Below are 25,242 nucleotides of genomic sequence, written 5' to 3' on the forward strand. Positions count from 1 at the left end.
GTGTGGAAATTAATAATCAAATCCCTCCACTCTTGCTAGTTTATTTCTTTGATCTGGCTTGCTCTGGAGTCACATGTGTGTCAGCACGAGTGGAAGAGACGGGGCATGAACGTGGAGCTGGAAGTGGCAGGAGAGCAGAACCATGAAAGCCAGGTTAGAGCTGACTGAAGTGGTAGGGAGCTTCAGTATTTGGCATGGCATAGGCAAGCAACAAAAATTATTTTTCTTTAGGCAAGATATCTTACGGTGGGGTTTTTGAGCACCAAGACAAAGGCAGGCAGGCAGGAGTGAGTCTACTTGCCTATCTGCGTGCATGCTTTGGCGGCGTGGCGATAGCAAAGATTTAAAAACTACATGCAAAAAGCATGGCTAGCTGTGAGATCAGACCAAGGTACTTGGGCACCAGATCTCTGATAACATGTTCCACTGCCTGCTTGTCCTCATGGTGAGATTTTTTTCCTTATATCCAGTCTGACCCTGCTGTTTCAGCTTCTGCCCGTTTGCTCTCATCCTCTCGCCATGCCCACCCATGTAAAGTGTCTGACACAAGTGTCTTAAATCCCTCACAGGCTGCTGTTGGGTCACCCTGAGCACTCTGTTCTCGGGGCTGGAGAAACCCCAGTCCCTCACATTCAGCTCGCTGCCCACCACGACCCCAGGGCTGCAGAGCAGCTCTCCAGCTGGTCAGTCCCAGACTGTAGTGTTGCAAGGGATTTTCCTTCCTGCGTTCAGTATCTAGCAGTTATCCTCGCTGAATTTCATACAGTTCCTTTTGGCCCGTTCCTACGGCCTTCTGAATGGTGATCATATCCCTGATGGTGTTGATTGTTGCCCCCAGTTTGGTGTCATCTGCAAGGCTGATGAGATTGGGCTTGGATGTCACCTCCAAATTGTGGATATAGATATTACGCAGGACAGATCCCTGCAATAATTCACTTCTTCCAGGTAGACTACAACCCACTGACCACTAGCTCAAAAGAAGGCCAGCCTGGGCTGCAGGCTCCTATTACAGGACTGGGACAGACAAAGAGAACTGGTGCTGCACTTCTGGTCAAAAAGTGGAGATTAGCTATGCCTTCCTGCTTTCAAACCAAAGTGGAACATATTCCTGGAAACTTTGTATAAGAGGTACTGCTGAATTAATTTGTAACTTCAACTTCTGGGAGGTGCTCAAGGCCAGGCTGGATGGGGCTTTGGGCAACCTGGTGTGGTGGGAGGTGTCCCTGTCCGTGGCAGGGGGTTGGAGCTGGGTGGGCTTTAAGGTCCTTTCCAGCCCAAACCGTTCTGTGATTCCATGGCTAGGTTAGCATTTAGCTTTTACTGAAATCCAATATTGGCCATGTATTACTTGCTAAAAATGTGATTAATAACAATCTAAGAAATTTGGATTTAAAGCAACATTTTTGTATTTAAAATAAAATGCTTTGTGTGACCAACTCAACAGAAGCTAAAAAAAAAAAAAAAAAGTGTCTTAGGAAAAGCTCAATTGGCGTATTGACTCATAAACTATTAAATAACTAAATGCTTATTAAGTAAGAACACGTTACAGGGACTTAAAAGATAACTTTTCCTGTAAGCTTGCAGTTTCTCGTGCTGTAGTGTTTATAGTGAGGCAGTTCAAATAATCCTTTCTAACGGGGGTCCTGTTTGAGGTGTATGTGCAAGGTCAAAGTATTTTTTTATTTTTTTAGTCCCAGTGGGGACAATTCTTCCTTTAATCATTAAGATTTCTCCATTTTTTTTGTTCCTTTACATTGCCAAAGAATGAAGATTGTACCACACTTGTTTTAGCTATGCTAATATATTGGTAGCTATCTTGGATCAGGTATTAACTTTCCTTTGGTCATTAATACAGAGGTCAGCAGCTTTTGTGTATCTTTGTTAATTTTTTTGTTTGTTTTTGTTTTTCTTTAAGCTTACTTTAAGATAAGGTACTGCATCTGACATGGTTTCTGTCCTTGGAATTCTAATTTCCAAAGCTAACAGCCTTAGGAAGTAAAAGAGTAACGGGTTTAATTCATATGTCTGCATGTGCCAGAAGAGTGAATTCAGAACAAAAATTCCAATAACAAAGTGGTTGCATATGGATTTCATGTTTATTATCACTGTGGAGCTACTTTTTGCATTTTTGTAAAGTCTGTTTTTGAAAGCAATTACAGTTTTGACTTCAAAATCCTGTGGCAGTGGGGTTCAACTATGACTTTGTTGTACACGACTTTGTTTTGAACCTGCTCTTCTGTAATTTCTGTTTGTGCCTCCTTCTAGTGTGAGATACAGAGAATAATTGCTGCCTGTTCCCTTCCTTGAATGCAATATTTCTGCTCTGTAAGCAACTTTCAAGATGAGTAATTGTAATCTGTTCAGTTACATATGCATTTTATACCCTGATTGTTATTGCCCATTTTTTTCCATATCTTCATCTGTGGTTTTATGTTATAGGTGTGTGTGTGTGTGTGTGTGTGTGTGTGTGTGTGTGTGTGTACAGGGCTGTCAGCACTTAACGCTGTGTTAAAGTGTAATCACAGTAACTTTGTAGAAATTATATGATGATATTTTCTGTTTGGTTTTATACTCCTTTCCTAGTAACTTGTAAATGAGCTGTTTGGCTTTTTGAATTCTGCTAAATGTTAGGCTGCTGCAAAACCATCTACGAGAAGCTGGATGCCTTCTTCAGCAGTATTGGCAAACATAGTTAATGTCTCTTGCTCCAATTAAAAGTGATTCAGGATACAAGATCTCTTTGCTGATTTTTGTGTCTAACCTCTTTTTTTTTTTTTTTTTTTTGTTTTCCCTATTTGGCGTTTCTAAGTGTTAGCTTAAGCAATTAAATTTGAGAATGTGCAAAATAACCTCCTGCTGGTCTCCCCATCTTCTTTCCCCTTCTCACATACACTTTCACCTTGAAAGACAGGATTGGTAAAACATTGCTTTTACCTACTCATGGGAGTATTATGAATATAGTTTCAATGTGTGTACACTTGTTTGAAGAAATGATGGTAATTTACTCTGTGCTGGTAGGGACCACAGCCAGGGAATAGGTTTTAACATACTTGGTGATCTCTGAAGTAATTCCTTAACCTGGATTAGAATTATCTTTGTAAACCAGTGATGCAAACTGCTAACAAACTTGAAGGGAGCGTTTCCACATGTAGAAAAGGTAGACAGCCCTATTCCAGTCTGGTAAGTAGAGCATTAGCTCTTCTGGCAGGTCCAGGTTGCCTTTTATAATGTCTCGCAGAATTCCTAAGCAATCTTTGCAAATTACTGCCTTGGAAGTATTTCCTCTGCTCTGAACAGCTGTGTGTGCCAAATATACTCAATAAAGAGGGATAAGGGGGTAGAGGAAAGGCTTCTAAGGGTTCTGTGTTTTTTTTTCCTTCCTTTTTTTTTTGAATTTTGCCTTTCTAGGAACTGAAAAGCATATCTGACCTTGAAAGATGTTTAGTCAGTTTGACACGAGAGGTAAAAGCTGGTTTCTTTCTTTATTAAGCGGAGAGCCATGCTGAAGTAAATTGAGTATATGTAGTACTCCTGCTAGTGAGTACTAGAAAGTTTGTTGCATTTGTTTAAGGTTTTGGTATAGCAGTTTTTCTTTTTTTTTTTTTTTTTTCCCGTTTTGAAGGCAGTTTCTGGGAGTGGGTGTGCGGGAAGGAAGTCAGAGCAGAACACTTGGATGTTTCCTGTTATATAATCGCTGCATATTTCCCATTCCTCAAATCGTATTGCCAGTGGGAATAAATTTCATCTAAAGCTTGAATTCAATTAATATTGTGAATAAAGAATGTAAAACGGTAGAGGTGCTGAAGGAACTCTATTTTATTTAATGGAATACTATTTTGGGTGTGTCTTGAAATATACAGAGGAAGGCAGTTTAATTTCACTAAATGTATTGATAACTAGAATTAAGTTTTTATTATTAATTATATATATATATATATGATATTTTTCTTTATTTATAAGTTTTATATATTAGCATCATTGGAAGGTGGGGTTAAGTGTAGGCCAGAGCATATACCTGAAACCTTGTTGTAACTGTGATTTTAGAGTACTGTGACACCTCAGCACCATGTATTTGTAAGTTGTGTGATTAGATTTGGGAGAAGCAAGCACGTTTGTCGCACTCCTTATTTGCTATTTCAGTCATGTAGTTTCACTCTTTGGTCAGGCTGTGGTGTCCAGGCTTCTTGGTCAGCTGCAGGGTCCCTCGCTCTGCTCTCATGGATGTAAAGGTTTTCTAGAGGCTGGCTTCTGTGGAACCATAGCCGAAATGATTTAAGGCAGCTTTCTGAACCATTTGCACCAAAGGTTGTCAGACTTTTTTATGGTCTGTTATTAATACTAAGATGCAAACGTATTCCCCTCTCTGTCTTTGTAGTAGTGTGCTGCTTGCAGTTGTATAAAACCAGTGGTGTGTTTGTTCCTTTTCTGTGTAAACAATTGTGAGTCCATTTTAAAGACTGCTACTACTCTTGTAGCTTCTGGAAAGAGAGTTCACCAATGCCAGAGGTTGGCCAAGTGTCCTTGGTACTGTTAGAGCTAGGGCAGACTTCTTGCAGCAGGAGCTGCAGGGATACCATCAAGTACGTAATGCTTTCATGAGGTCTGCGGCAAAAATGGCTACAAACCAAGTGATTGGGTGAGAAGCTAGAAATACAGCCACGAAGAGCTCGGTATTGAGAATAATGGTTAGAGACGGTGTAGCCTCCCCTAGGGTGCAGTTTGTAGGTCTGTGTCTGAATTGCGGTGACCTTGGGCAGTTAACTCAAGTTCGCTCTTCCCTGCTCCTGGAATGATTGGTGTACTTGGCTGAAGTGCCTTGCGGTGCTGAAGTCGAATGTTTGTGAGGTTATTTGAGATGTTCAGATGGATGGGACTTTTCAAAAGGGCTTGTCACAGATTTAAGTTTCGTGCTACTGAAATTGGTAACACTCCCGCTGACTTCAGTGGGAGCAGAGTTAGGCGAAGGAGTGTGATAAATACCCTCTCTGTAAATCCAAAGGTTCCTTGTAGTGCAAGCATTCGTCTGCAAGAGGAGTGAAGGGGAGTTCACGGAACAACATTTTCAGGATTATTTTCTGTAGAGCTCATTTGGACAAGCGTGTATATGAAATTACAGAAAGGAAGAAAGGGAAAGGTTAAGGAGAAGGAAGATCTGTTAATGCTGACATTACTGTCATGATTGTTTTCTGGTTTGGACTGTTTCTTCATTGAGTTTCTCTCTCCCAGACTTAATTTTCATGCTGCAGTAACGTCCTGTCTTTAACCCTCCTGTGGTTAGCTATCTGCCAGGAAGTGTGCTTTTGATACTTACTGCCTGACATACCCAAGCTGATAAATCATCCAAAATAGCAAAATAAAAGTTGTAATCCTTTATAATAAGTGCATCTGTCTTGATTTATTCAGATAAAGTATTTCAGCCTGCGGTCATTTTCCTCCCATTGTTTGTTATATCATGCTTCGGTTAAATGGTAAGCTTTTGGGGACAGATGTTGCTTGGTTTTGCTTACAGAAGCTCTTGCAGAGTTTTAATTTCACAAACCAATGCTTGACTTTTTTTTTAGCGTGTATTTCTAAGGTAATATCTTCCCATTGTAGAGAAATAGTTTGGTAATATATGAAATGAGAAGTGAAGTGGGAGAAGCCAGGTGAAGGAAGCATTTCCAAGTCCAGTTTGCAGGTAGAGATTGTAGGATTGTTAACATTTAATCTAGCTGAAAAAGTATCATAGTGCATATGGCCTCAGATTAAAACTAATAGCTAATTTTCTTAACAGGGCTCTTGACAGACAACACGGTTTCCTTCTATCAACAGTGTACAAGCACGTATACCACTAACCTATAGCAACGCCGCACAGAGCAGCCGTTTCATAATGTCACTGCATTCGAGCTTTCCAGGGGAAAAGCTCAAAGGTCGTATCGCTGGTTTATGGCTGTGGAATTATCCCTGCGCGAGGGTATGGTTATCAGACATTCCTGGCATTCCAGGTGTCTAATATTATAGTGCTTACATGCCAGCACAGGACCAACTGCCGCGTCAAAGAAAGACGCAGGAGAAAACATGCGTGGCGTTACCCATTTCCACTCCTCCGCCCCCTGCTCCCCCACCCCATAGCCTTGCAAAATGTCCGCTTTGCATTGACCTTGGCAATGCTGAGGGGATAAACAAATCACCAGTAAAGTGATTTGATTGATTTTTTTTTTTCCCCCTTCAAAATATTGCTCATTCTCCTTTTCATTCTTTTTTTTTTCCAGTATCTTCTACTGCTAAAACAATGTAGCAAAACGTATAGCTGTGTTCCCTGTGTTTGTTTTTTTTTTTTTTTTCTTCGCTGATGGTTATTGTTAAGTAGAAAGCAAAAAGCGTTTATCATAATCAAAAGGAACAGGAAACAAAAATCCATGCCAGCAGGCAGTTTGACCTGGTCCTGTGAGCAGTGGGTGTGGGTCCCTTCCTTCCCAAAAGCATTCTTCCCCTTCTGGGTCTGGGCCATTCAGTCTGTGGGCCTTTTCAGAAGCACCTGTGAAGGGACAGGGCGAGCTGACATCGAGCTAATATTAACCCCTTGAGCACTGGGAAGAGGCAGTTCAGCTCTGTTTCATTGCTGCTATAATGGATGCTCTGGCCATCTGGAAGATGCACGTAGCATCTTATGGTAAGCTGGGCAGCAGCACGTTCCCTCTTACGTGCTTTCGTGTGTGCCTGTGTGAGGAGGATATCAGTTCCCTGGCTGTTTGGTGGTGGGTGTTTTTTTTTTTTCCATCCTTAACTTTTCTAATTTTGGGAATTTGGGGATGGGTAGGAAGTTTGAGCAATGAGGATATGCCTTTTTCAAAATAAAAGCACAGCAGTTCTTGTTCACAGACTGCAAGCACTGATGGTGATTCTATAGGACACCTGCGAAACAGTGAAGTGAGGTAGGGAGGGATCTTTTGGGAAAACTGCATTCCACCATATAAAGATTGTGATTTATGTATTTCACAGCACTTTGGATTTGGTCTGGTTTGGTTTTATCCCTCCTAAGTTGCTTGGTGGGTGTCTTGGTTTTTAGTTTGGTTCACTACTTCTGCAGATTTTATTGGGCTTTCTAAGACAAAAACAAACAAATAAATAACCCCAAACCCACCTTTTTGTCTAAAGGGATAGCATTCATTCTGTAGTAGCTTTTCTTCAGTTATTTTTATTATCAGATTGTAATTTTCGAGACTTGATTTGCGCTGTTAAATTAAGTGGGCTCATTCTTTGCAGATGTGAGTAGATATTTGTTTTAAAGAACTTGTTGCTCTCAGTGTGCTGTGCCTCCTATCTCTTAACTGCATAGGCTGCATTGTCCTATAGTGGTTCTCTTTGTAGTGAATATCTTATTGGAAACAAGGTGTTTGGTTTTTTGTTTGTTTTAGAGTTTGTTTTTTTGATATTATAGAAGTTCAGCAAAAGTGATGTGTAAACAAATTGAATTTAGGATTTTTTCCTGTGGTAGGTTTTCAGGTAGGTTAGTTGGCTTGTTTTCATCCTTTTCCTGGCAGTTGAGTGTTTCTTGACCAGATTGGGAAGAGTAGTTACTGGAAAACATTGCAGAAACGGAGTACAGTTTCCTACAGCACTTAGTGCTCGTCTCCAAAGCCGTTGATGGTGAGGTACCAGCTTGTTTCTAAGCAGTAGGCACTGAACACTGAGCGGCTGTGTGCCATGGTACAGCGTACGGAACTGAGTTGGTCTTCAGGAAGGCCTTTTGGCAGTAACAGCCCGCACAGATAATGGGCTGCCACGGCCATTTCACATGGTAGTGCTAATGTAACCGCGGCTCTGAAGGGCTCTCTAAATGAGAACTAAGAAAGACACCATTCAGCACACTGCCCTTTTCAGCAAAGCATTTCAAAACAGCCTTGAGTACTTTGCCTAAATTATAGAGAAGAAACCATTTATTCAGTACTCTAAAAAAGATTTAAAAAAACAACAACAAAAACCTATGAGGAAGGAAAAAGATTGTTTAGTTTCTTTCTGATCTTTGTACGCTGCCTGAACACAATATTCTGTTGACCTGGGCTGCTGGCTAGCTAGACAAGTCTTTTAATGGAAACTCTATTTTTCTAAGCCTTACTTAAGTTCCCTCAAACATTTTTGCATGTCGTCTAGTCCTATCTACGCAAATCCATAACTGGCTTGTAATACGGGAGATGTCATTGTAAACCACTGTCAGAATGAATTCAGTACTGGAGCAAAGTGCTTGAGCTTGTAAAACACTTGGGAGAGCTGTTACCCCAATAATACATCCCCAGATATTGTCCAGCCGTTGCTGCAAGGTGGTGAACTTACTTATTCATGTCTCTTAGTATAAGCGCTTACCTGTGTGTGTGTCCATTTTTATTTACCAAAAACCCTCTAAAACACACAAAAAAATACATTTCTTTAGGGCCTACTTGCTGTCGTAAGTATTCGGGGGTTTAAAGGAATTATAAGATAGAAATTGCAAGCTATTAAAAATGGTACTGTACCTATATGGTATTTTGAAAACTAGAGTCATCTCCCAGTTATCGCAGGTTTCCATTCTTTGTATACAAATTTGACTGTTTTACTCATCCTTGTATTATCTAGGAACAAAAGGATCTGAGATCTGGAAAATGAGAGAAAATGTTCAGTGTATGCCAGAAATACCTGCTGATGGAATTAGTAAGTCTTTTTCAGCTAAATGCACACAACTGCCCTGTGACTTTATTCTCTGCAGTTAGTTTGAGTATGCAGCTGTGGTACAAGCAAAGACAAAGGCATGGTGGTGCTCTCAAGGTACTGCTGGCAGCTACGTGTACAGGTGAGGTGTGAGGCTAGGAACCTTTATGTGCCTATACTGATGTATGCATGCAGCTGTAACGCTGAACAGGCTAATGGTGCACATGCTGTGGTGGCTGTAGGCATAAATCAGCATTATCTGGTATTACTGAGATCTTTTCATAATTAAAGAATGGGATGGCATTTAGTTTGAACTATTCTTATTAATTCTGTATTGGTGAAGAAAAGGTAACATGTATGTTAATGTCCACTGAAAAATGATTGTACAAATCTCGTGAGCAAGACAAACAAGACGTTTGACCCTCTGATATTTAAGGACTATAATAAAACAGGGGCTGCCAGCATGCTAGCCCGTGTTTAACATATTCTCATGTCATGCTGATGTTCGCTGAATTACTCTTTCAAAATAATACCTGTAATGAACTAGTGGTTTATCTTAATAACACCCTTGTTAAAAGAGAATGTACCTAAGCGATACAGAGTTTGTACATAACGTCTTGGCCTGATATCTGAATGGGAGGGACTGTTGTGTTAAGAACGCGGTGTTTAGAAACTGAAATCCTGTCAACAGAACCATGAATGAGATTTGGGGGAGAGAAATTGTGGAGCAGTGTTGGCTAGTTTGTAGACATGAATGATCAAAGAAAATAGTGAAAAGAGTGGTTTATGAGCATGCAAATTCTGCCACTTTCTGCAGGTAAACAGTCCAGTTACTACTTCTTAAAGTTAGGGAGCTGACAACAGAAAGTAAGCTTGTTTTGTTGCAGCTTCAGCCAGTAATTTGTAGAAGAGAAAATTGTCTTCCTGATGTAATGTAACTTCTTTGCTGTCAGTGGATACAGACCTCAGCCATAGTAAGCCTCAGTGCTCCCTTCCTAACCCTATCATGGAGATACAGTGTGGTCTCCTGCAGTGCTGTATACAGTCTGCTACCTGGACAGTACTGCTAAGTATTCGTCCTGCTTAAATTTAGTCACCTTGCTTTGGGTCAGGAGCCTCACATTTAGATGATTTCCACAGCCAGGTAGAAAAAGAGGGAAACCTTCAGAGTGTTATTCATTCTCAGTCTAAGTAGATGTGCTGAATTAGTCTCCATAGGGAACATAAATGAGTAATTCAGGTTAGATAACGAACTCTTAAAGTTGATGGGATGAATTGCACCCATGAGTTTTATATAAGAAATCTATCTTGGGTGCCTGAAGTGAGTAAAATCCATGTCTGGCAGCATATTTGGAATGGGAATAGAAGGTTTATAGATCTTTTGAATTCATAATGGTTGTAGCGTTAGAAAGCTGGGTAAGAGTTTAATTGATTTTAACTTTTAATTTTAACAATTGATGTAACTTGAGCACTAAATTAGGAGTTCTAGTAAAGAATTTGAACACTTCTCTTTCTCTATACATTCCTTTGCCTGATGAGTTCATTTAAATATTTACATTTGAGCTACTGCATGAAAATAAGAATGGAATATTTTCAGTTGTGTTTTTGCGAAGTAAGTAAGAAAGTAACTGACGTTGATCATATATGCTTGTGTTCTGTGTCCTTGTGCTGACTGGAAGTATTTGCGGTGGTGTTAACCGCTGTATTGTGTGGCTGGTAGGTCACCTGTACACCCTTTTGTAAGTTAAGTGAGGCAGGTTCCAGGTAAGTGTGCATGTGTCATTCCGTCTTTGGGGTTCTTCGCTTATGTTTTAATAGATGTACCTTAAAGTTTTGTCTTCTCAGTTCATAGAGTGTGGAGGAGTTGTGTTTTTCAGAACAGTTGGTAATCTCTTTTAAAAAGAAAGTAATAGAGAGTCCTGCATTGTAAGAGAAATGTGCAATGTACATTGTTATATAGCAGTCGGTGTACAAGAATGAATGGGTATGAAATTTAATCTGTGTAACACTTCAGATAAGTGTCATGCTAGATCTTGCTGCAAGGCAAAGCACGTGAGGGCATTTTGGGTAGGGGATAATTGGGATTTGAAGAAAGTTTTCAAATGCATGTTGAAATTGCTACAGAAGTTGAGCATTGACCCTAGTTATAATTGAATTCAAACCTCCAAGTCTTGACTGTAGGTCAAGCATTGCACAACAAAGGAGGTATTCTTGGAAGTCATTTTGAAAGAGATTAGGATGAACCTGTTCATAGTTCTCGGGTATCTTTTATGCACCTCTTACCAACCTGCATTTTTCTCCTTTCTAATTGAGGAAGAGAAGAGTCTTGGATTTGTTTCTTTTTTGTCATCCTCCTTCAGTTTTCTGAGATGTGCCTTCTTACTTTTCTCTCTTCCCCTCATGCTTTATCACATTTATTATAAATTGCATTGCATCAGTCTAAGCAAAACATCTCAAGCTTTACTCATGTAGTCCTTGCTTATATGGGTAACATCAGCACTTGAAATATGCTAAGGAAGTTAGATGAATTTAGAAGGGAGCAAAGACCAAATTCTGGAGTTTCCTGTTGATAAAGTAGAGTCCTAATCATAATATGGGTAATTTCTGCTTCAGTGTTGTGACTTCATCCTGAAGAGATCTTGGAGAGAAATGAAGTCAGAGAAGGGATGCAGCAGAATGCATTATTCTTGTATCAAATAACACATGGAAATGTTTTTGTGCATACACATACGCATACCCTTTTGAAGAATATGCACACTGATCATCAAGAAAGTGTGAAATACCATGGGTTGCCTGTATCTTGGCAGAAAGACAGCATTTACTGCTACATGTAGTAAATTTCTCATTTTTTTTGTGGCTTTCCTAGGAATAGACGCTTCTTGTGGTATGCACCCACTGCTTGTTCTCTCAGTCCTTGGAGCACTCTTCAAAACATAGGCTGAAATGGCAGCATTGCAGTAGCATGGGGTTGAGTAGAAAAAAATTGCTATTTATGAGTTTAAGGTTAATGAAGTAGACTTCATTTGGACAGAATTCTAAAAAGGATCAATAAATAAATAAAAATATTGTCCATAGGCGGGAATACTCGAGTTTAATGAATATGCATTTAAAAAACCTTCTGTTAACTGATTCAGCCTCACAGTACGCTAACTGTGGACTTTAAGTCATCCTTGTCTGAGTATTGGCATTCTTTCAGGAACATGTAAATTGATAACCACAAACCGAAGAAGTATTGCAAACTACTACCTTGGAATATCAGTGCCCTGAGACGCAGCACTTAATCCTCTATTATGGTGCAATAAACCTCATTTTTCTTGGGTCATGGTTAATGAATGTAATGGCAGTCCGTCCATCAGCTGTTATTATGTCACAGATAATGATCTCCACGCAGGCAAGATTCCTGCAGCCCCTGCTCTCAGGTATTATTTCCTTCCCAGTTACATCTCATAACTACCTCGTAACTCTTTGCTTTCAACTTCTGTCTTCCAGATTTTCTCTTGCATTTTATTTGTCATCATGTCATATTAATCTCATCCGTTTGCCATATGTATTTTGAAAGTAAATAGTATTTATATGGGGACAGTTTTGAGGGCTCGAACCAGCCCCCTATCTCCTTGTGCTGATTGCTGCTTCATCATGAAAAGTGTCTGGCTCAAAAATCTTGTGCTATTAAAAGACTCTGGAACAAACGAGAGAGCCACGGGGATGTAACACTCTTAGATAGTTATGATCTTGTTATATACAAACCTGCCCAAGTTTTAAAAACGTACTCAGGAGCAGTTCTGATGTAGCTTGAATGTGACAGCTGTGATGGCCAAGCATGATCCCAAAGAAAAGAATCTGTCTGGCACAATCTGGACTTTGCTGCTTCTGCCTCCCTCTTCTTTTCTTTGAGGTCTACAGTGGGTCACTTGAGTAGTACTTTTCCACAGTTTGTTTGGTTTTTGTTTTTTGTTTTTTTAAATCACATTAATTTATGGAGAGTGGGAAGAGACTGTGGCTGCTATTCATTCTCACGGTGTCCGATTTCTGAAAGGTGATAACACCTGGGCACTACATCCATATGGCCAGAGTGGTCTGTGCAGCTCCAAACTGCAGAATGAGCTCTAACAATAAGAAGTCAGTATTTGATTAAAAATAAAATTGGCGAGGAGTGCAGATGAAAAGCCAGGATATTACTGGGAATATATCCTTCCTGTAGAGGTGGTTTAGAAGTCACAACTTCTGATTGTTGCTAGCTGTGTTGTGTGTCTTTGGTGAAAGTATTAAATGCTTGTACAGAGTTTTAAGTGAATTTATTAGAAAGACCATCTGTGCATGTTTATGCAAGTTTGCTATGATCCCCACTCTGCGATATTGTGTTTCAAATATTTGTACTCCTTAAATCAAAATGCAAATCTTGCAGTTCAATGCTATAACATTAAAGCTAAGGATGAAGCTGATTATTTATTTATTTATTTATGTTCAGTGTAAGAAATGTTTTATGAAAATCCACATCTGTAATGCAATTCAAGGCAGGACTTTCTTCGCAGCATGCTGCTCCCACATATCTGGCACAGGTCCACACGACTAACCGGCCGCGCTGAAGGGCTCTTGCTTTCATGCCATTGATGTTTCCTCTGAGTAACGGCCTGGGAACTCTTTATCACAGGTACCTGGTGTTCAGTCCGCTGCATGCTGTGGACAGCCTGACTGAAGCCACGATTGTATTATCCCAGCTTTCAAAGGCTTCCCCTGCTTTCCTAAGATCCCTCTCTTTCTGTCTAGCTGTTGCTATTTGCAAACAAGGCAGTAAGCTTTGCTGTGATGCTGGTAACCGCTAATGGTAGCGTTTGGGCAGGTGCACTTGATCTGGCAGGGCAGCTGGTAACCCCAGCAGCTTGCAGCTTTTTCCTGTAGAAGAGTTGCTCCTGGACTGTGGCAAGGCAGAATGCGGTGGGTTACGACAGAGAAGAAGGAAAACAGGTACTACAGAAGCTACGTCTTTTCACAGTGCTGTGAAAAGTGGCAGTGGCTGGCCATTCTTGTGGATAACCTCTCCTAATAAACTTCTCTCACTGCTCTCTTGTGCTGTTTATAGTCTGTAGTGATCCAGATGTAATTTCACATTGGCGTTTTCACCTGAGTTTTGTCATAGTTTTCAGTGTGTTTAGTGGTTTTGCACAGCAGTTTGTAAGTGGCAATAAATTAGCAAACTTGCTTTGTGTTTGCTTTCTTTTGTTTGTCAAAAAAGTATCAGTGACTTTCATGGGATTACATTTTAAACTTTAGAGAAATACAAAAACATAGATCCATGGTTGCAATTTAAGAAAAAAAAATCTGTCTACTCTGCAGAAATTTTGAAGTATTAGAGCTTGGTTATTTGTAATTTCTACATTCCTAATTTGCAGGAGCAAAGTATTGCCCTACTTTAAGAATTGATAGGTCAAATCCATCAATATTTTCTTCTGTGGGACAATAATTTTGAAATCAGAACTATGCTCAGCTACATGAAGAACTTAGTTCAGTAGCTTTTAAAAGTATTTTCTCTGTAGTGTTTTCTGCACAAAAAAGCCCTTTCGTTTTGTAGCAGGTAAAACATGCCAATCTTCTCTCTGCCATTCCTCACAAAAAGTGTTGATAAGCTGATTTCTTTTGGAAAATTTGGAAATTTGCAAATAATTATTAAAAAAATACTAACCCCAAAAAACCCAATGTGAATTAGATGGTTAACTTTTTATTTATTTGGAATTTTCATGATGAGATGAAAGCTTCGGTGAGCAAAGGAGGTGATACTTGTGTGTCCCACAAACTGCGCTTGGTAATCCTAGTGTCAGGATTTTTATTTTAAATTCTGAGTATGTACTAACGTTACAGTGATAATCTTAAATCTTTTGTTTTTCCTATTAAATATATCAGTAAGTGACATGGCTGTGGTTTTATCAACAGGAAACTCAATAGTCATTTCTTTCCCCTAAACCAGCAATAACATGATGATGCAAAGCTTTGCTCAGCCCCAGTTGGAAAAAAATGCATGTATTATTGTTACCAAACTATTTCTTGTTGCAAATAGGTTTTTAAAATGAAAAACTTTAATTATCTATCTTCCTAAAAAGGATCCAGGTGAACATCGGAATGTCCATTGAATGTTACTTATGTCTATTCTATGCACTCTTTCTCCAAACTGCTGCTAATTTTGTTCAAGTACATGGGTTGGTTAAGTGCTGCTAGCAGTATCTTAGATGGTTATATTTTCTTTTCTGTGTTTTCTGGCTACACTTGTTAGAAAAGATGACCTTGAAATCCAGTGTTGTCATCACAGTCTCAAGGTTGAAGGGTCCAGTTCTTCTGAGGACAAATTGGGATGTAGATTGTTCTTTTACAAGCTATTGGTTGTTGTTTAATTTTGAACTGTCAAACGTGAAAGATGTTGCAATGAATTTCTCACTTGAGTACCTGTGCTGGAAAATGTTTGCAATAATTTATGTTATGTTCTTGGAGTTAATGAATTCATAAGGATGGAGTAGGGGGAAAAGAATCAAGAGCCTAAACTGTAAGGGGGGGCTGAGGGATAGCTCTCTTTACTCCGTATTGTCATTCTTTAGCTTTTGTCACAATAGGAATTCATACAAATAACAAACATGTAGGGAAGAGAGAGAACCTATACCTTGAACTTGTTTCTTTTTCTATAGGTTAACAAAACCCTTGTCGTTTGCGGATTGTGTTGGGGATGAACTGCCATGGGGATGGGAAGCTGCATATGATCCTCAGATTGGTGTGTACTATATCGATCACATCAACCGTAAGTATTTTTCAGTTTGCCATATTGATTTTATAAGAAGGCTTATCACAATTAGACTTTCCTGAGAAGCTCCTGAAGTGTAACTAGGAGTAGGAAAAGATTTCTTATATGGTGGTTTTACCCTGCTGGGCAGCCAAACTCTACCACAGCCAGTTTCTCAAAGGGAAAGGGGTACAGAATGAAGCCATCAGGAGCTGGCTTTTATCTGACATAGGGCAGCTTCTGGACTTGTCTCACAGAAGCCAGCCCTGCAGCCCCCCTGCTACCAAAATCTTACCACGTAAACCCAATATAGAATTGTAGTTACAGTAATGATTCAACATGTTCAATAATCAAATTATCACGTTGCTATGCCTGGTTTGGGAATGGTTGCAAGACTACTCTCAGTTATTCACAATTATTCACTCTTAATCATTTTCTGTGGAAGAAGTCCATGTAATGTATGGTAAATAAAGATGGTTTACATCTGTTGGTACCTGTAAAGTGTAGGATGTTGGATGGCTATTACATATTCAGCAATGCACACTGGTGGGTCTGAGTATAGTCAGACATGAGTAACCGAAAACTGGCTTCAGTCAGACTACTGAAAGGAGCTATGTAGAACAGGCAGTATGGAGTGGGGGGGGTAATTTGCAATTTGTATGTGTGGTCTGGCACATGTATTGTAGTTTTAAGAATGTTGTAGAATACAGTTCAAGCTATAAATAATGCTGTATCTTGTAATAGGAAAGGGAATGGGGATCAAAATGCTAGGGAAAAATTGACCTTTGGTATATCATTATTGGCTTCAGAAGGCTTACAAGCAAATCTGTTGCAGAATGACTACATCTTCTTCTACATATACTTTTAATTGCATAGGAGCTATAGCTAAAGCATACAAAACTACAGCAAAAAAATTTGAAATGCAATCCATGTTAAACTTAGCCAAATGAATACATTACTGAAAGCATTTCTGTCTCCTTTTAATGTCTTCATTAGTCCATCCTAACTGATACCTTTCTCTCTTTTCTTAGAAATGCTGTTTTATAACATAATAGAAAGGATTCAATTTAAAATACCTGAGTGTAAGTGCCTGTGTATGTGCTAGCAGTGCTGTGTACTTAAAGAATAGTAAGGTGCCTCTGCCTGTGGTGGTTTTACCCTGCTGAGCTCCACTGCAGCTGATCTCTCACTTCTGCTCCTCAAAGGAAAAAGGGGAGAAAATACAATGGAAAGGGCTCAAGAGTTGAGATAAGGAAAGGGAGATTGCTCACCAGTTACCACCATGGGCAAAACAGACTCACTGTAGGGAGATTAATAAAATTTATTGCGTATCACTAGCAGACTAGCACGCTGAGAAACTAAAAGCAAACTAAAAACACCTTCCCCCATCCACCCTCCTCTATGTCCTCCCCCTGAGTGGCACACGGGAATGGGGAATGGGGGCAGTGGTCAGTCCCTGCAGCTTCATTTGCACCACTCCTTCATGGTCCCTCCCTGCCCCTGCTCCCTGTGGGGTCCCTCCCACGGGATGCCGTCCTTCCCGAACTGATCCTGCAGGGGCTGCCCATGGGCAGCAGCTCCTCAAGAACTGCTCCCACATGGCTCCGTACCACGGGGTCCATCCCCCAGGAGCAAACTGCTCCATGTGGGACCCATGGGCTGCAGGGGGACAGCCTGCTCCACCAGGGACCTCTCCACAGGCCACAGGGGAACTGCTGCTGCATGCCTGGAGCACCTCCTGCCCTCCTGCTGCAGTGACCTGGAGGTCTGCAGGGCTGTCTGTTAGATTTTCTCGCTCTCCCAGCTGCTGTTGCACAGCAGTTTTTTTCCCTTTCTTAGCTCTGCTGTCCCAGAGGCCCAACCAGGGTTGCTCCCTGGCTTGGCTGTGGTCAGCGGCAGGTCCCTTTTGGAGCTGGATCTGATCTGACATGGGGCAGCTGCTGGGCTTTGCTCACAGAGGCTGGTGAGAGGTTGTCTTCAGAAACAGCCTCCTCTTCAGCTTTCACCCAGTGGCATCTCAGATGCACGTGCAAGTGAATCAAGCCCAAGATGTCTAAACCGCTATTGTAGTCGATAGCTATGTAATTAGTATAGCTGGTATAAAGAACAGTGCGATCTAAATGACTGCTTGGGTGTTTGCTTTGACGTTGAGCTGATTTAAGCTCCTTTGGTTGGTTTGGACTGGAGCTCTGGTAAATAGAATGGGGCATTAGACATCTGCTATGCTTGTTGAACACCTGCAGGTAGACCCCTAATCATAATCTCGAACTGAATCCCATCCAGTAACCTCTTTTGGGGTTTTATAGTCCTATTTTATCAGAATAACAATGAGAGACCACTGATCTTACATGTATTAAACATTTCTGAACTTAAATAAATGAGGACATACTTGACTGAATTTAGAAGATGAAAAAAGAAAAGGATTTGCTTCTGAATCCAAATGCTATTACAAGATGAAACTTGTCTTATTATAAAACTTAGGCTGTAAAGCAGGTAATCAATGTTTTGGTGTGCTCAGAAAGTGCTTTCAGATCACTGCTCTGATAATCATGCTCTTTTATTCTATACATGTTCAAAATATTTAATCACCTCTAAAAATGTCAGTCTTACAGGGTTTTTTGTTTGTTTGTTTTAGAAATGAGCGTTTTTAGATTTTTTTTTTTGTCTGTTTAAATGCTATTTCTGTGCATTGACTGTGACTTCTTGAGTGTTAGAAGTTTCTCATGGGTTAAAGTTCTGTTTCACACGTGTAAAGAGTTCAGGCCTGGACAGCATTGTCTTGGAGTTATGTTGAAAATAGTATATACCACAAACAGTAATGCTTCCACATAAGAGAGAAGAATAGTGTATGTATATCCATCTGAATATGGTCGTCTTTCTGAGGCTAGTAGAAACAAGTGCGATTAGCTGGGTTTCTTTATATTAATATATTAATATAAATATATTAATTAATAATATATTAATATATAAAATATATATTAATATATATGATGGATGATAAGTGGTGTAGTTTGGGCCTTGGTGTGGTTAAACTGTTTTCCATCCAGTGTTTGGCAGAGTATTTGGTTCCTGTTTTATTAATACAGGTTCATTTATAGCAATTTTAGTGAAAATTATTATTTTGTAAAACAAAACTATGTTTTATTTTTGTGCACTGTATTTTGCAATGTTTGGGTGAGGATTACTCAAATTGCTGGGCAGTAAGCTGCCTCAGGGTCTTCTAAGCGGGTCTAATGTGCCAAATGTGGACATTTGAACTTTTACTTCATCTTACTGGAGTGCAACATACTGTTTTGATATTATTGACATCTCTACTATGGAGCTCCTGCTTACTGTTTTATTAATGTCATAATTCAGATGTGTTGGATATGCTTTGTGGTTTTGAACTGGTAAAATTGTGTGTCAGGCCAGTGGACATGTTAGAAGACTCTCCTTCTTTTAACTGTATCAATTCCCATTTTGTTAATTCTTTTAGTGGACGAAGAAATTCAGTGAGGGAGAAAAACAAACTGCATCCACTGCTAGGAGGAAGACCAAATGGGCAGATGTAGGTTTCAGGTTGTCCGCAGAAGTTGGAGCAACAGTAGTAAAACTGGCCAATCTTGTTAGGTTTCCTCAATCAAAACCATTAAACCATGAGCAGCAGGATGGATCTTAGTGGGGGGGGGGAAAAAAGTAAATGGTTTTACTTCTGGTTGTTCCCTCCTCTTCTGTTAAAAACTTAAGGTTGAAAGTTTCAATGGTGGAATTTCCATTAGTACACGTTGCTAGACTTAGTCTCATCTTTTTGAAGATGGATAGAGCCAAAAGTCCCATTGATTTCAAGAAAGAAGTGCTAGGCTGGAATTTGCAATGTTATAAAAAAAAAAAATCTGCCAAATTTATATAATGAAAGATTAAATTCTTCAAATATTCATATCAATAGATCTTAAAATCAAACCTTGTAAATATTTTCCCCACCTGTGTGATTACCTGTCCTAGTCCTTTACCTTCCCTTCTCCCATACAAACCCAAGAAAACCCTTAATTGCCAGTGGTAACTCAATTTCTCCTCCAAAGAGGGGTAAGAGTTGGCTGCGAGCAGTCTGCGATCGTAAACACTCCTTCAAACTTGAGGAACTGCGCATTTGGTGTCAATATGTTTAAGTATAATTTGGTTTTATTATCATCACACATTTTGTGTGTTTTTATACATTTCCGTGGAGTTCTTTTCAAATACAATTTTCTTCTAGCTCTTCGTGATTGCCTTAGAGCTTTCTCATGATCCTCTCTGATGATGTAACCCACTTTGAGAAACACTGACTGAGGTCATTACTTTATGAATATATTACCCCAATTAGGAGTCTTAATGTGATACTTCCAGCCTCAAGGGAGACCAGATTACAGGCCATCTGTCACAGCAGAACATGCTTGCATATGATGTGGGTAGCTAATACCATAAGAAACTAAATGCTTAACCTGTGGTTCAGTAGCACCCTTTGTTAGAGGGCTGACTGAAGGGATATTATCTGGTGATCAGGGACTGAGGAGTTCCTTTTGCACAGGATCCTTCTTGCTGTGGTTTGGGAGAGTTCAGAGATTTTTTATCTTGTGCTGTTCACACTTAAAATTTTTGTTACCCATGTGTATTTGTATTCAGCCACTTTAGATGTCTAATTTGCTAACATTCACTAATTTTGCTAAATAATATGGTTAGGAACTCACAGCAATACAAAAAATAACACTAACCTATTATTCTGCTTAATTTCATATATCTGCAATCAAAGATGTCACTTCCACATTTTTCCAGTTTTTTTTTTCCTGCAGGTTTTCCATCATCAGACTCCAAGTGGCTAAGGTGCAAACGTTTGTGCTCATAAAGATTGGATTTGCAAACACTTTTAAGCTGATAGAATCTCTGAAAGAATTGGTCCGGCTCTATTGTTACCTCTGGCCTTTTGTTCTGCCCCTGCAGTGTTTTTGCTTATACTGGCATGAATATTTGCATGGCCAGACAGTGAATCAGATCAGGGAGCTGATTCGAGTTGAAACTAATCTGGCACGGCGAAAAAAAAGGTTGCTGTTTGTTCTCCTTTCCACACCCCTGTTTATGCAAGGGAGGGAAGGTGACCTGGGAATATGAATGAACGTTCAGGTAGATGAGACAGGGGACATCAGTTTCTTGCAGTAGCACTGGTTAAAGGCATTTTGAAACTACACCCCTGAACTTTCATCTGGTCTGTGCCCCGTGTGGGCTTGCCAGGAAGTAGTTTTGACTCTGAGGCTGTGATATCCAGGTGCAATTCTTAAATGGTGGTGCCAGCTGCAGTAATCCTTGCTTACTCTGGTTCCTGCCCCATGTTGTGTCAGTGTGACCATGTAGCGAGCAAGGACGATGGGTGAGCATTCTGCTTCCTGAGGTGTGTGAGTTGTCACCCCCCTCCTCCACTTCCTTCCCCACTGCTGCTCAGCTTTTCTGACCTGGATCACTGCCTCGGATGTGTGTACACCAACAGCTGCAGAAAGGTGGCGGTGGGAGAAGGGTAGGGTGGGAGTCCTTCTAGCTGGTGGAACTGGCTCACGCCTGGGAAACGGTCTGCGAAAGGGAACTCAAGTTTAAGGATGGCCACCACTACGGACATTCACCCTGTAGACATGCTTGTCTACAGATTTTAGGTGCAGAAGTATATGGGCCTGTGGGAAATGAGAGCTTCATTGAAATGAGTGAATTAGATTTAACTATATTGTTCCTCTTTCCTTCAATAAGTGAAGTTAGGAAGTTGAGTCAACATATTTATATGTAGGTGGTTTTTTTTCCTATTTCATCTGCAGATAACATCAATTAGGAACTCTGTATTTGGCACAAAGAGGGAGGGATCGCTAAGAAACGATAACTGTTTGCACACTTCTAGGTTTCTTAGCACTCAGTGGTTGGCCAAGTATCTAAATATCTTCTATTTCAAGTACTGTGCTTTAGTCAGTTGGGATACAAAACAAAAGCCTAAAGTTTCAAGTAACACAGAGGTGAAATAGATAGGTAGCAGACCTGTTTTTATGAACATCTTTATTTCCATGCTGTGTAAATAACATGTATGTACTTCCAAAATGATGGGCAGGGTTGTTGTGTTTTGTAATTCATTGGTGAAAATTGATGCTATGCAGATTTATACTTGGACTTTATTACTCAAATTTTGTGGATTCCCGTTGCTATAAGCCACATTTTTTAGACCCTAGCTTTTTTCAGCAACTTCTACTTTGGGCTTAAATAAACAAATAGTAAATGTGTCATTTAGTATGACAGCGATTTGGGCTTTTTGTTGACGTCATACAGTGTTAAGCAACAGTTGCTGTAATTGATAGCAAGTTGAGAGAGCCGTGTTTTTTTGCTGTGTGGGTTCTTTTTTTTTCAGTTCTATAAGTGTGGTCATCACAGTTTAGCAATTGTTCAAAGTTTTTTCAACTTTTCCAGTTAACTAGAGAGTTCAACTTTATTAAAAATGCTTAGAATCACATTTTATGAAGTTTCTCAAAACAAACAAACAAAAACCTACTGTGAAAGGTAATTACGGTAAATTAACATTTGTTTTATCATGACTGAACTGATGAACTTCAGTGGGTTTGTGGTTTTGGTGGAAGGAAGGGTGATAACTGAAATCCTTGCACGGATCTTTGTGATCATCAAGATTGGGCTTGAGCTGTAAACTTCCAGATTCATTTTACAGAGTCTGTGTCTCCTTGTGGTGAGTTTCATTTGTTTCTGGATGGGTCTAAATAACAGATCTCAGTATCTAAAGACAAGCAAAAGCAAAAAAAAAAAAAAATAGAAAAAGCTAGCAAGTATAGATACACAGGGATGACAGAAATTTTATTTTCCTCAACATTGCTAAAGATATGAATGTACTATTAGCACTTACTATAATAATAGATTGAAGTGCTGAAATCCTGATTTGTTTTCTTAAATGCTTGAAACTTGAGAGATTACTTTGTAGTGTGACTAGTTGATTTCCATTATTAGTGTTAATGGTACTCAAGAAGCCTGTTTCCTGTACATTTGGGGAATTTACAGAGTTTGGGGAATAAAGTCCTGTTGTTCTAAACACTCTCTTTGTGAGACCTTGGCTTATCTGAAAGATTTCTACTTCTGGCTCAGCATGAATAGTCTGAGGGAATCATGGGCTGGAACAAGTTCTGCCATGCTTTCAGCACCTTACATGTTCCTAAATAACTCGTCTCCTTCCAGATTTATTTTCAGGCTGAGGAATAACCAGGCAGGAGGTTGTTTGCCTCATGGCATTGTTCTAGCCAACCTAGAAAACAGGTATTCTGCTGTGGGTAGGTTAGTGGCAAAGGTATTAGAAAGGAGCTGAGTGACAGTATTTAAAAGGTATGAATGGGAAGGAATAGCTACTCTTAGCCCAGTTGTATTTCAATTCATTGCATCTCCTTTTTTTTTTTTTTTTTTTGTAACTCATTACTTTGTATTCTAAGTTGTTTTTTGTTTTTTTTTTTTTTTTTCTCCCTGCCCTCCACCCCTCTGCTCCCAGCACTTTTCTTCAAAGAAGAAGTTGAGCATCTACCTTCTCTGCTTCTGCAGCTCCTCCCTACTTAGTTTTAATTTTCCACTTTGGAAGCATGAATGCACATTTTGGTTCTTTCCCAGAGGCTGTTTTCTGCCACTGATTCCTCCGCAGAGAAAAAGAAAATTAAGTCAGAGTGATGCTAAAAGGTCAGGAAGCATGGAGTTACAGGGATTTGCGTCTACTTAGCTCAAGACGAGAATTCACTGAAGGTCTCTGCTTCCCCACTTGGTTTCCTTCCTTCTTAAAATTTCAAAGCCTAGCTTTCACATACACTGTTTGACAGTCCTAACAATATTTTAACTACAGGTGCTCTTTTTCTTGCTGTAATCATAGAGGCTTTCATGCCATTTCATGCCTGTGTGGCTGGTTTATCTGTCACAAGGACTTTGTGGATACAGTGACACTTCTCCGTTCCAGCCTGGGACTGAAGTTGTACTTCATACACATATTGCCAGACCATATTCTTGGGCAAGGAAAAAATCTGAAAATCCCACCATGAGTCTGCAATTAGCACTAGCTTGAGAGAGTAGGATTGTGTATCTTGTAAGCGTGTACTGTTTGTTCCCACGGCACATCACTGTCTTTTAAGCAAGTGGTGCCATGCAGGCATTTGGGAAACAATTGTGAAGACTCCTTACTGTCAGCAGACACATGGTGAAAACCCAAGAGCAGTACATCTTATCTCAAATCTCATTTATAGGTTGCTATCTTCCCTGCCCCCTGGCTATAGAGAGTCCTATGTAATAAGAAGGGATTAGAGTAATCTGGTCTGTGCTGGCTACAGAAGGCAATGAAGGCTCTGGATTAAAGATGGTTTTAGCTGCTGACTTTTATGTAAAGACTATATGTGTTTTTAGTGTTGGTTTTTTTTTTTTCTTTTTTCTTTCCCCTCATGTCATATTTCTGATAGCCACAGCAGTAGAACATTACCTGCCTACCTATGAGATAATGTCTATAGAACAAATGCTCCGAGTTTCTACTGCTCTCATCTCTAGGATGTATAAGCATATGCAGCCACAATGTCTAGAAGAAACTAAAGTGCCATAAGGATAACATGTTGCTCAGTATTTCTTAGTAAAAACCTCTGAATAAATATTTCTTAGAAATCTGCTCATGCTTGCACGGTAGAGCTGGAAAACATTCTCATTTTCTCTCATTTCTCAATTCAAGCACAGAATAATTTTATGGAAAAAGTGAAGAAGGCATCTGGAAGGGAGGAAGCATTGTTCTTGTGCGAGTTCTACGGCAGGAAACAAACTGTAGAGAGCTCAGTTCAAAGCATCCTCTGAATAACCTAATTTTCCTTCATGTCTCTCTTTAGAAGCCATATTCCATCTTATATAATGTGGTAGAATGTGATTTTCTTTGAGTATCCAGCAATGTTTTAGATCATTTTAAAGACGCTGCATATGTCACCTTGTTGGGCTGCACAGTCTTCTGCTTCTCTGTAAAGTGCTGCTCTTTATTTTATGTACCTATTGAACAAATACATCAGTTTGAAACAATGCAATATTTCTTGACTTTGTCCTCAAATTTGCGGGTGCAAATTGCTTTTCTTATTGTTTGAGTTTGACTACAAAGTATACACGAAGTATTTTGAAAGGAGGGAAGTGAAGAGAAAAAGGAATAAGAAAAAAGTCTTTCAGAAAGCCTCTGGTATGTAAACAATGAAGCACATTCCTTACGCTAGTCCGGGAACACTTTGTTATGCTCCCTGAAACCACTGCTAGTGCATTTGTTCCCTTGCTGTTGGTTAGGGTTTGCAGCTCAGTTACCTGCAATATTTGTTATGCCAGCTGAAGTACGATGAAGTAATATTTACACTCTTTTTTTCCCACCTGTACTTCTGTCTGATTGCAGGCAAAAAAATGGAGATTTGAGAGCCAGTTTGCTTATCAAGAAACACAGGATATACCCGTAGAATAAACATATCCATGGTGGTTACATAATGGTGTTTATAAAATTGCTTTCACCACCCACCATTAAGCTAGGTTGAATTGCCCTGTGATGGTTGGTATCAGACACCCGTGTTCCGCTCCTGATGTAATATATCAAAGGGTTGGTGGTGGTTTTGTGCCTGTGCCATCGTGAGGTGGTTGTGTGCGAGATACCCTTGAAATCCCGGTTCTCTCTCACCACGGCTACCCCCGCTTTGGCTTCGCTGCAGCCGTTCTCCAGGGACTTGCCCTCAGCAGGCTGTGGGCTGTTTTCCAGCTGTCCCCTCCTTCTCAAACCACTTCTGTGGAACAGGACGTAA

At 39.9% G+C, this 25,242-nt stretch overlaps 1 protein-coding gene across 4 annotated transcripts in view; it reads left to right on the top strand.

The window, feature by feature from the left end:
- WWC2 (WW and C2 domain containing 2) overlaps window positions 1-25,242 on the top strand; it is a 98,906-nt gene that overhangs the window by 17,976 nt on the left and 55,688 nt on the right. For 3 of the 4 annotated variants that reach the window (XR_014692784.1, XM_084518496.1, XM_084518495.1), the window contains exon 2: window positions 15,336-15,445. Coding sequence is in view for 2 of the 4 variants with exons in the window: in XM_084518496.1 (XP_084374622.1) it covers window positions 15,336-15,445 (110 nt within the window). In the remaining 2 variants the exon portion in view is untranslated. Of the gene's footprint in view, window positions 1-6,463; window positions 6,653-15,335; window positions 15,446-25,242 lie in introns of those variants that run through there. The other variant, XM_084518497.1, reaches the window with a different exon arrangement.

This window comes from Aythya ferina, assembly GCF_964211825.1.
Source record: "Aythya ferina genome assembly, chromosome: 4".
NCBI lineage: Eukaryota > Metazoa > Chordata > Aves > Anseriformes > Anatidae > Aythya > Aythya ferina.